The sequence below is a fragment of the Poromitra crassiceps genome, assembly GCF_964638095.1.
Source record: "Poromitra crassiceps genome assembly, chromosome: 14".
Classification (NCBI taxonomy): domain Eukaryota; kingdom Metazoa; phylum Chordata; class Actinopteri; order Beryciformes; family Melamphaidae; genus Poromitra; species Poromitra crassiceps.
Window position 1 is genome coordinate 19,293,238 of NC_139633.1, and position 12,730 is coordinate 19,305,967.

The window sequence follows — 12,730 nt, forward strand, 5'->3', positions numbered from 1 at the left end:
TGGTCTGTGTAAGTCTATTTGCATTTCTATCTCCTACAACAACACACTATTGTACGAGAAACTGAAACATCAAGGGACAGTATAGAAATGAAAGAGAATCATAACTTGACATAGCTATTTTATTAAATATATACCTGTTGTATATTTTGTTGAACAAATAAATTGGTGTCGCATTTATTTGGTCTGCATTATTTTCTCTGTGAAAATTCAGCTGTAGCTGCACATCATTCTGTCCATCATGCCTGAATGGAGAAGATCGTTGGCTAAACAAAACACATTTACTCAAGGAACTGACCTGACAAATCATAATCCTGCTACAGGGCTTAAAGATGAGAGATGAATAACTTTAGATTTGGTCTCATGACTGGCTGATAAACATAATTATTGTCATTGCTGTGCTGATGATACACAGCTGTATCTTCTTCCTGAGACAGATAGGTTGAAGTGGTGTCTCCACTTGCCTGGCTGAAATATCCAGTTCCCTCCATATCATGTTGAGCTTTGCCAAAACAAGTGCTATCCTCTGACCTGTGAACTCTGACCTCTCCATCACCAACACCACAGTGACTCCTGTCCTCACTGTGAGGCCAACCACAACCTGATACTGCATCTGCAGGTTTACATTTGAACATCCAGACCAGATCCGATCCGATCCTTCCACAGCCTCCGGACCCTCATCTTCCTCAGCTTAAAATGCGACAAACCAGGGGACAGTGGTCTAGGTGAATGTAGCACTGATCAACTCAGAGAGTAGCCAGAGAAAAATAAAAAGTAAAATATATGTTTTGATAAGAGCTGTTAGAGGGAGTTATTATTTATTAGTGCATTTGTATTGTTATGATGTGTTATTTACTTGCCTTAATTATGCAATTTCTGTTCTGCTGGATGGGCCTCAGTGAAGCCAGCAGTTAATGTTACTGCTTTAACAAACTGTTAATTGTTTTGCAGCTTCATTTTATTTTGACTAGAATGTATTTACCTTCATGAGTTAGTAAATCATAATAATATCACCATTCTATATTATTATTATTATTATTATTATTATTATTATTATTATTATTATTATTATTATTATTATTATTATTATTATTATTATTATGCACTGCGTCGATTTAACGTATTGCGTCACGCATGTGGGCGTGGCTCCTCGTGTGAGCTGCTTGGCAGTCTGCTGCTCCCAAACCATATCCCAAACATGCGTCGTAGGCGGACAGGGGGATTACAGCGCCGAGTGACGTTATAGACGGTAATTCATTATTAACTAACGAATGTGTCTAGTTTGTAGTCGCAGTTGTTTAGACTGAAATCAAAACGTTTTGACAGTCAAGTCAAGATAATAATCTCGGTCAGCAACGTCACGCTGTATAGTGAGTGAGCCGAGGTGTCCGATTTCCCACTCTGAGGCATTGCGATGCCCTCTGACTTTATATCCCTTTTCAGTGGGGACCTCGACCTGAATTCTCCCAGATCCTTGTATTCAAAAGGTAGGTAATAATACTTCTGTTTGACGAGCTGATGTGTGATGTTGTTGTTTACGTTGTTCAGTTCCTCTGTGTTGTAGTTTGTGAATTTGTTTCGTCTCTCTGCTTGCGTAGATTGCTAGCCTGTGCCCAATGCATGCGTGCTGTGCGTGGTGTACATCATACATGTGACGCTCAGCCCCTCGGTGGTGTCGCCCCAGTTCATCCCAGTTGTCTCCTGTCACACGCGTTTACTAATATGTGTCTGTGTGAAGTTGTGGAGTGTATTCTCGAATCTCTGGATGTAACTGTCCCACTCCTCCTTCAACTTCGAATCGAGCGCTTCCTTTAGTTTCCTGGTTAAGAGAAGTCTCAGTCAACCCTCAGCAGTGGGACATCAACAGGTCCGACCAGTTTACTTTCCTCTGCGAGGTGAAAAGCACTGTGCCAGTGCTGAGTGACCAACCACTGTTGATTTGCTTTACTAGGCCATTGGCATTGGTGTGGTGTGTGTGTCCCCCCTCCGCCCCCACATGTCCTCAATAGTCTTATTATCGGGTGTCCCTGCAGGTGGCGCTAGTGAGCTCATTGACATAGGCTATGTCGTCATCAGCATGGGAGGGAGGGGCGGAGCCACAATATAACCTCAGGTAGAACAACCGTCGTTACATTCTACCCCCAGTCGCGATTCCACGCCTTTTTAAATAGAGGGACAGGAGGAGGCCACCCCTATGGGGGGGCGGGGGCGGGGGCGGGGGGGGGGGGGGGGGGTGTCTATAAAGACACAGAAGAGCAACCTGTCACACTCCTGGACTTCACTGCCTTCAGTGTGTCAATCAGAGTTCAACAGCCAATGACGTACAAGAACATTTGGGGTGGCACCGAGGGTGGCCAATCAGATTAAAATAGGCGAGTGCCACCGCCCCTCTGGCTGTTTTTAAATCTGTTTTATGTTACCTATTGTAATTATGGGAAACTCGGTCTCAAAAAGTGTCATTTTCAGAGGAATTTTCTTTTCCAGTTCCACTGGGTAAACTGGAGCAAGTCCACTGAAACTGACCCGAATAACATTAGTAATGGGGACAGTATCAGCTATGTTGGGGAAAACACAGAATTATATCTGTTTTGGCTGAAAATGTCAAGGGGTCCTCAAACTTGAGCATGATTGCATTTACCCTGCACAAGACATATCACACCTTTATGAGTTTTGAACAATAGCCTTTATACACATGACCTGTATACACATGACATGTAATAAACTATAGAAAACGGCTATATGAGTATACATTCTGGGAAATATTTAAGCTTGAAAAAGGTTTTCTGCTAGAATAAAAATAAAAATAGAAAATGTCACAATTTCATGAACTCATGAAACAAGCCAATGCCACTTCTAGAAAGATGTGTATATTTATGACATTGAGACGTATTTGTGTGGCATCAGTCTCAGACAGTGAGAGGTGGCAAGTCAGGCGACTAACATGTCTTTGAGATTATAGGACCATGAAAATAAACAAGTAACAGCAGGGTCACACCTCCTTCTGTTCAGCTTTGCAGGTCAGTTAATCCTACAGTTTGCTGTTGCAACTTTGCACAGTGAAACACACTGACATTCTCATACTGTAAATACAATTGAGATTGGGCTTGCCACAGCCATGTTCAGTCTAAAATGATGCACTGATTATGCACTCTGCATTAATTCATTAATTTACATAGTGAACACAACTGATGATGATGTGGATGAATCTGTGCACCCCTGCAGATCAGTAGCTATCTGTTGCTTACATCAAAGAACAGTGTGTCAGCACGTTGTCAGTATAATTGGTTGTGGCTGTGTAAGAGGTGACATTGTTTTGTTTTTTCCATCTGGCCTCTGTCGTCTGTGGGATAGCCCTTTTGGTTCAAAAGGAGAATCCCTTTCAAATCCACAGTACAGTCTGACAATACAAAGGACGTGAGCTGTGGTTTTGAAGGGAGTGTGGCAAAGAAGTGAACAATGCTTGTATTTGTCTTGTATGCACACAATACTAGTTGAACTTGTAGTTTTGACAGAATCTGTCAGGGACAGCCAGCCAGTTATGGTGGACTGTGGCAGCCCACTTGAATTCTCTTCTTTCAGGGCATTGACTGAGTTATTGTATTTCTCAGAGGCTTACTGAGGAAGAAGGCACATTTCCAGCACATCAAGGGAATGTACATAACAGTGACACTCAGGATAAGGAGTCTACTCATACTACCTTTTGTGGCTGCCATATCCTTTTAAGGGCTGTGGTGCGATGTGTGGTCACTCAGCTAGCTGTCACAAGACGTCTTCCCACCAGGTTCACATCAAAGGTAGAGAACGTGATGCCTTTCCCGTCAGCTTTATTAGCTTGGTTAAAAATTGTGAGACCGCAGATCTCCACATAGTTTAGTTTTTTTTTTTTTATTGACACCCACCAACGCCCAGTCAATCATTAACCACCTGGCTGCTCTGTGTGTAAACCTGGGCTTAAATAGCACTCTATTCATATTGACTCTGCTATGTTAAGCAAACTTAGCGGCATGCGCTTAAAAATACTTGATTGCCTTGAACGCTCGTCGATTTCTGATGATGAAAGAAAAAAGGCCGCGCGCGCGCGGAGGGAAAACGGGAGAACTGATCTGGTTTCACGACGACGAGCGGTCTGAACAAGGTTTGAGGGCCTTAACCTCTCTGGAGTACAGGATGTGGTATTGAAATAGGTTAGTGTCCTTCACATCAACAGTAACTGCTGTTACCCAGAAATCTGCGTCCGCATAAGGGTGTGGTGGCATCGAGAACCAGTTCCAAATTGGAACAATTGGAATCCAAATTTAAATTTAAATGTTAAAATAAACATAACACAAAAAAACTTTTAATTTAAATTCTACTAACTTATTGATTCCCAAAGAAATTTTGTTAAAAAGTATAAACTGTTGTTTACAAAAGTTCATAATAAATGACAAGCAATGTTTGGTAATATGAATATGACTGACTATGACTTGTGTAATTTTGTGTGTGTGTGTGTGTGCTGTGAAATAAGCATGTGAGGGCTTTTGACCCTGCCCCTCAAAGAGTTGAGAATCGTTACGTACCAGAATCAATAAGCAGAATCGGAATTGGAATTGGAATCAGAATCGTTGAAATCTAAATGATACCCATCCCTACTTCCAATCAGAGGTGTGACCACCCCTCCCCCCCCCCCCCCCCCCCCCTTGGCCAGTATGAGTGTCTGCATCTCAAACAACTGTCAGTGTCCACATACATGTACTCACATAGGTTCTATCTTGATAAGAGTGTGACTCCGAAAGGTAAAGAAGTGAATGTTTTGCTCACTCAGTGGCGTTTTGAGCCTGACGAACGTTGTTACAGCCAACAGGCAGCGGGCGTAGCTAACAGTTAGCTAGCTAGTTCGTCCTCAGTCAGAATCAAATTGTCATTACGTATGATTATAGCACTCCATTGAGTCATATGCATCGTTCCAGCGTGGCTAATTAACATTGTCAGGGCATGACTCAGAAACATATGATTATTATATGAAATAACTTAAAAATGACAAAATACACTGGAGGGGGTTTGAAATTGTAAGCTATACAGTGCTTGCCAATCATAATAGTTTGCAACCGATCCACCCACTGTAACTACTTAGTTTGAGACGTATATACCGTCATTGTAATGAGGGTATAAAACTGCCAATAAAATAGGTTTTTTAACAATTGCGAATCACCGCAACCACAAGAGGTCGTTGAGCATACAGGCATGCATGTGCAGTTTGTGCACAGATTATTATTATTTTTGGCTGATTGATCCAATAGTATGCAATATCACCTGCGAACAGAACCACACTCTCTCTCACACACACACACACACAAGCACGCACACGCACGCACACACACACACACACACACACACACACACACACACACACACACAACTGAACGCATGATCCCGATCTAGACTCTAGCCTGGCGGCGATAATAAAATAAAAATGCACAATTCAGGTGCTGGTTATAAATTGCTGTAGCAACCAGTGTGGAGAGGGCTGACTGTTCTTCAACTCATTGTATTCCCTATGTGCTCAAATGCAAATGTTACACTGATGCAAAATATCGCCTTCACCTGGACAGGAAAGTTTCCAAAAGTCGTATTGGTTTGCTTCCATAACTTCCTTTTAAACTCACGTTGGTTAATGGTTAACACTAACCAAACCTCAGTAAAAAGACTAATCAGTCTCTGGTCAAAATATCACCTCCTCCAGTATTTACTGCACACTTGTGACTTTGTTTTGGCCAGGGCAAATATATGCATGAGTGCTTTAACCTCTAGTAGTCCTAGCAACTAAATCTGACACTGACACAGGCATTGAATGTGATCTTTCTAATTAGTGGTGAAATCTGGGATCATTAGTTCCATTGAAAGGTCTCTTCATGATTTCTCTCTTAATGATCTGTCTTACCTCGTTAGTGTGTGTGGGTTTTTATGTGACAAACTGATTACAAATGGCTGTGTTCAGACCCTCTGTTAGGAACAGTTTGGGAACAGACTCTAGGTGCACTCTGTTACCTTACTGTATTTAAGTAATATCACGCGAGAGGGAGTGCTGTTGTTGGCTAATATCGTCACGGGTGCGATTCGGTCGTCGAAGATAATCACAGCCCTGACGATATTAGACAACAACAGCACCACCTTGATTGTGATGTTGCTTTTATACAACAGTTGTACTACAGCATAACAAATCTATTCATCAAGTAATAATAGCATCGTTTTAAATTTGCAACAACAGATGATTTCTGTCTGTTATTCGCCTCCGCCAACAAAAACAGTTCCCTCAGGATTGCACTACCAAGTGTTGCCAAGCAAGCAACAACAGGTAAACTTCCTGCCTGCAGTTTCCCGACTGTAAGCTAGCTAAGCTAACGTTAGCTACTTTGAGCTTAGCACAGACGATTTCAGCTTACCGTTCATAATTCAGGTTAAATCCATATTGCTGTCCCTGGGAGCGAGCGCTGTTTGAACGCAGCCTAATCAAGGAAACGTTGAGAACAGCAGCGGTGATATATACACAGAGTGAAGCGCCCGTGATGTTAGCGTGAAATATCAGCGCGGCTAGGATCCCTCTTGTCCAATCAAATTGCTCGGCCGGAACTAACTGTTGTATAATTAAAAACAACACATTGTTCTGTGCGAACATCGGTTGCTTTAAACTTCACAGATTTCAGCAGCCTTTTATTCTATCCATTCCATTTTGTCTTTTATCCCGTGCCATAAGTTTGATTACCTCCGCCAAAGAGGTTATGTTTTCGGTGCCGCTATTTTGTTTGTCTTGTCTGTCCGGGCCAAGGAAGAAGCCATTAACATTTGGAGTGAATCAGATCTGATTCACAAAATGTGCATATTCACAGCAGACTGGACTATTGGCCTTTGGCGGAGGGGTGCGCTCTCCGTGTGCACTTCTAGTTATGTGCATAAAGTTAGCCTGGGTATTTATGCATTTCAAAGGCCATCCATCCGCTGCTTAGTTCACTTTGCTTCATGCAGAAGACATGGTGGCGTTAGTAGCTGTCTGTGCATTGGATGGCCTACTTATTATAAGGTGGTCATTTCAGGTTTGCATCATGGCAGCCAGGAACCCATCTGCCTAGTCACACCTCACAGGTGTGACACAGCGAGTGGGAGAAGGCCTCTCTGCTCCCTATTGGCTGGAGAAGGCCTCTCTGCTCCCTATTGGCTGGAGAAGGCCTCTCTGCTCCCTATTGGCTGGCCAATGCTTTGTGACGCCTTTCTGCGAAAAGCCCAAAGCACCTGCAAGATGTAACATCCCCAGCCCATGTGCTCCTCTCCAGAGCACTGTCTGTCTGTGAGCAAACACATGAAATATTAAGAGGGCTCAATCTTGGCTCCCAGGATACTTTCCACTGGCAGATGAGCAGCAGCGGTTTGGGTGTCAGGATAAGTTCAGTGCAGGTTCCACGTCAAAGAGCAACGCTCCTTATTCCGATTTCATCTCTGTCCGCACCTACCACCAGGAAGATTCGTATCTAAGGAATACTGTCTGTCAATCTCATGATTGACGATAGAGACACTGCGTAACGCGTCATCATTCAGAAGCCACACCCAAGACGGGGGAAAACAGAAACCCCCCCTCCAATCCTGGCGTTCTCCTATGTCACGTGCATGGTTGCGTGTTGCACAAAAAGATCGTATATACGGAAGATGAACACTCCAACTTACTTCCTTGACAGCTAGATCCACATTTTTCTGCTCGCCAATTCTCAATGGCTCAGGAGTACAAACAAACTTTAACTGGTGATTTTTTACATTTGTTGTCTGCGCAGCCCACCACACAACAGCTTTTAGCTATGTTTAATTCAAGGAAAATGACGCTGGTGTGTGGAAATGAACGGAGCTTTTCCCCCGTGATGGGCATGGCCTATTTCATGCAGTGTCTCTATATGACATGATAGACAAGATGACATGATATCTGACATGATATCTGCCCTCAGGCCTTGGATGTTTGCAGACAAACCTATACACGCTGGTTTCAAAAGTCTGATCCAGATTTACGAGTGAAGACGGGGATGAAGCTGTCCTCATTGACACATCATTTACTCAGCGCAAGGGCTCGTACAGAGAGAGATATTTCAAGATCTCCAGAAATGCTGAGTACCTTCGGCAAAGGAGATACGACAAACATTTGAGCACCAGGCATACCTAATGGTTGCCCCTGCCTCGATTTCCTGTGTTTTCATATCTTTTTCCTGAGTCATCCGTGGCTTCCTAGGCAGACTGGCAGGGGAGGAATGAATAGCCGCATTGGATTGTCCCATTTCCCCCTGCATCCTGTCATTGTTGGTATTCTTTCAAACTGTCTTCATTTGAATTTACAGGCAATGTACACCAGATGCGTTACGGCTGCGTTGTGGATCCGGTAAAACCGGGTCGACTCGCCCATCTTAATTGATGGGCGATACATGCGGTACGGAAAAATTACGCACCTGTTCTATTTTTTGTCGGACCCCGCATATACGTCTGACAGATTACATGAGCTGTACCGGAGCCGTACCGCATCTGTTCCGGAGCTGGTGGACATTAGCCTTTACACTTGAGTTAAGGGCTTGGATAGCGAGAGAGCACAACATGCCAGTTAGTGTCTTGAGTTAAAGTCGAGCTGAACCCAAGAATGACTTTTCTTTTCTTTTAGTTCAAATACCTGGGTATGCAGTGCACCTATTTAATAATGTATGCAAAACAAATCACAACAATCTAATTTCTTTAGTTTTTCACACTTTTTCACATCAAAAGTTTGTTTTTCAAGATTTCATTGATAACAGTAATTTACAGTTTGCTGATGTCACCCAGTACTATCAAATTTCTACCCCATTTCAACCAATCATATCACGACATGCAGCTGTCAATCAAATCTTAATTTCTGGATAATTTTCTCTTCCAAATGAAGTCGAAAATGGCGCCTAGTGCCTCTCATCTGGCAGAATTCCTATCCCATAAACTAACTACTAACTTGGCCAATTGTTAGAAACATGAACAAAAAACAAAAACTATAATCTCTAAGAATGCAAAGAAATGTAACTGGCTCGTTAAAACGCGCATTCCAGCGATATCGTATCGTTACAGCAGCGATAATGGAGCGCGCATCCGAGAGCTTGGTGGTCAGGGGTTGCACCTCGGAGATTCCAGGCCGACGTGCTGCACTCTCTGCTCGGCAACACGAAGGCAGCTGGCTGCCTGCGGGTCGCTGACATCCACTCCTCCCGTCAAAAGGCTCTTCCCGAGGGGAGCACCACGAAACATTGAATCCCATTCGATTTGGAGGCGGAACACGCCAGGATTGGCCAAAGCCCAATCCAGTCCCCAGAATTGTCAAATAAAATCATCGACATGATACTATGACCCGCCTCTCAACCTGTCATCTTAGACAAACTATGTTTTCAGTCTGACACGGACTCATTATGCACGTGACGAACAGGTTCAGTTCGACTTTAAGGGCTTGAGTTAAGGGCTTGGATAGTGAGAGAGCACAACATGCCAGTTAGGGTTCAGGTCTTGAGTTAAGGTATTGAGTTAAGGTATTGAGTTAAGGTATTGAGTTAAGGTCTTGAGTTAAGGTCTTGGGTTAAGGTCTTGAGTTAAGGGCTTGAGTGAAGGTCTTGGGTTAAGGGCTTGAGTTAAGGGCTTGAGTTAAGGGCTTGAGTTAAGGTCTTGAGTTAAGGTCTTGAGTTAAGGGCTTGGGTTAAGGTCTTGGGGTTAAGGGCTTGAGTTAAGGGCTTGAGTGAAGGTCTTGGGTTAAGGGCTTGAGTTAAGGGCTTGAGTTAAGGGCTTGAGTTAAGGTCTTGAGTTAAGGTCTTGGGTTAAGGTCTTGAGTTAAGGGCTTGAGTTAAGGGCTTGAGTTAAGGGCTTGAGTTAAGGGCTTGAGTTAAGGGCTTGAGTTAAGGTCTTGAATTAAGGTCTTGGGTTAAGGTCTTGAGTTAAGGTCTTGAGTTAAGGGCTTGAGTTAAGGGCTTGAGTTAAGGGCTTGAGTTAAGGTCTTGAGTTAAGGTCTTGGGTTAAGGTCTCTTGAGTTAAGGGCTTGAGTTAAGGTCTTGAGTTAAGGTCTTGAGTTAAGGGCTTGAGTTAAGGTCTTGGGTTAAGGGCTTGAGTTAAGGTCTTGAGTTAAGGTCTTGAGTTAAGGGCTTGAGTGAAGGTCTTGAGTTAAGGGCTTGAGTTAAGGGCTTGGGTTAAGGGCTTGAGTTAAGGGCTTGAGTTAAGGGCTTGAGTTAAGGGCTTGGGTTAAGGGCTTGAGTTAAGGGCTTGAGTTAATGTCTTGGGTTAAGGTCTTGGGTTAAGGTCTTGAGTTAAGGGCTTGAGTTAAGGGCTTGAGTTAAGGGCTTGAGTTAAGGGCTTGGGTTAAGGTATTGGGTTAAGGTCTTGAGTTAAGGGCTTGAGTTAAGGTCTTGGGTTAAGGTCTTGAGTTAAGGGCTTGAGTTAAGGTCTTGAGTTAAGGTCTTGAGTTAAGGGCTTGAGTTAAGGTCTTGAGTTAAGGGCTTGAGTTAAGGTCTTGAGTTAAGGTATTGGGTTAAGGTCTCTTGAGTTAAGGGCTTGAGTTAAGGTATTGAGTTAAGGGCTTGAGTTAAGGGCTTGGGTTAAGGTCTTGAGTTAAGGTCTTGGGTTAAGGGCTTGAGTTAAGGGCTTGAGTGAAGGTCTTGAGTTAAGGGCTTGAGTTAAGGGCTTGGGTTAAGGTCTTGAGTTAAGGGCTTGAGTTAAGGGCTTGAGTTAAGGTCTTGAGTTAAGGTCTTGAGTTAAGGGCTTGAGTTAAGGTCTTGAGTTAAGGTCTTGAGTTAAGGGCTTGAGTGAAGGTCTTGAGTTAAGGGCTTGAGTTAAGGGCTTGAGTTAAGGGCTTGGGTTAAGGGCTTGGGTTAAGGTCTTGAGTTAAGGGCTTGAGTTAAGGGCTTGAGTTAAGGTCTTGAGTTAAGGTCTTGGGTTAAGGTCTCTTGAGTTAAGGGCTTGAGTTAAGGTCTTGAGTTAAGGGCTTGAGTTATGGACTTGAGTTAAGGTCTTGGGTTAAGGGCTTGAGTTAAGGTCTTGAGTTAAGGGCTTGAGTTAAGGGCTTGAGTGAAGGTCTTGAGTTAAGGGCTTGAGTTAAGGGCTTGAGTTAAGGGCTTGAGTTAAGGTCTTGGGTTAAGGGCTTGAGTTAAGGTCTTGGGTTAAGGGCTTGAGTTAAGGTCTTGAGTTAAGGGCTTGAGTTAAGGGCTTGGGTTAAGGGCTTGGGTTAAGGGCTTGAGTTAAGGGCTTGAGTTAAGGGCTTGAGTTAAGGTCTTGGATAGCGAGAGAGCACAGCATGCCAGAGTTAGGGTGGGCGCGCGCAGAGAAGGAAGGACGATGCTGCTCTCGCTCTGAGTGCCACCATCACATGAACGCTCATGCTGCCAGTCATCTCAAAAGCGACGTGTCAGCCTGCTAGGCCTCTCACCCTTTCCCTAAATGTATTGCAAAACCTAAAGCACGTGTCATAAAAACTACAGGTATGTTATGAAGAGTAAATGAGTCACACATGCATGTCACACATGGTCAATGAGTCACACATGGTCAATGAGTCACAGTAAATAAATAAATGAGAAGAAAAATGAAACCATTTAACTCATTCACTGCCAACAACGTATGAACACGTTTTCAGAATCCAGCTGTTCCCTGCCAACAACGTGTTTACACGTTTTTGGCATCGATTTTTTTTTTTTGACGGTGGGTTGTGCATCTAAGCCTTTTACATCTCTTATATAATTATTGGAGCCACCGAACGTTTACAACCCATTCCACCGACCCACTAAGTGGCAACAGTGCTCTCCTTGCTAGAGGAAGGAAAGCATTTTTTTAACTTGTCAAGCCATTCTCAGCCCAGCCATTCTCCTTTTCGCGCTGATTGCTGGCGATGCGGGATTGCAAATTTACATAATAGATTCAGCCGATCTACTATGATCGGGTGATAGATTACAGGTGCAGGAACACACTTTGAAACACGCAGCATAAATATGACCAGAATCGCAAAAGCTTCTCTCAACCAAAACTCCAAACGAGCGAGTCCCTCCCGACTTCCTCAAACAGCGGCCCAGACATGCAGGCACAGCAAAGCACTGACTGGTGACAAGCTTGTCCGCCCACGGAGGGCGGAGTTGAAGCAACTCGAGAGGGAGGGAGAGAGAGAGAGAGAGAGAGAGAGAGAGAGGGAGGGAGAGCGAGAGGGAGGGAGAGAGAGAGAGAGAGCGAGAGGGGGAGGGAGAGAGAGAGAGAGAGAGCCAAAAATGAATGGTTAAAGTGACCCTTCCATCCAATTTCACAAAAAGCCGTTTATCTCTGAATATTATTTTTCACGCTAAAACCATGCTGTATTCAACTGCTAATGCTTACATAACTACTAACTCTACAAACTAACTCTTTTAGACAGAGAAAGTACACATTCTATTAGTACTTTTGAGATATTGTATGTTCACAAACTCCAAGCTGAAACGAATCCTCGGCTCTTATAAAATGAGCCATAATCCTCAAAAAACGGCTTGGCAGAAGCTAACTACAGCAAAGAAAAACGTCTGGCAGTCAATGTGTTAAGATATTTTAACCTACTTTTAAGGCACAGCGTGGTCTGCATAGCTCTTAACTGCATCATAAACCTTTTAACCCTACATATATATGGTTGTCCTGGGGCAAGGTTGTCCTGCCGAACTAGAGGTTAAAATCAAAGGTCACTCTTACCACCAGGGCCCCTAGGCTTTGGAATGAGCAGCCG

General features: G+C 43.6%; 1 protein-coding gene across 2 annotated transcripts in view; it reads left to right on the forward strand.

Annotated features, from left to right (window-relative positions):
- The first annotated feature begins 1,357 nt into the window (after positions 1-1,357).
- Positions 1,358-12,730, forward strand: part of nfat5b (nuclear factor of activated T cells 5b) — a 52,662-nt gene continuing 41,289 nt past the window's right edge. For both annotated transcript variants that reach the window (XM_083650411.1, XM_083650412.1), the window contains exon 1: positions 1,358-1,484. In XM_083650411.1, coding sequence (XP_083506537.1) covers positions 1,412-1,484 — 73 coding nt within the window. In that variant the 5' untranslated portion in view covers positions 1,358-1,411. The remainder of the gene's footprint in view (positions 1,485-12,730) is intronic.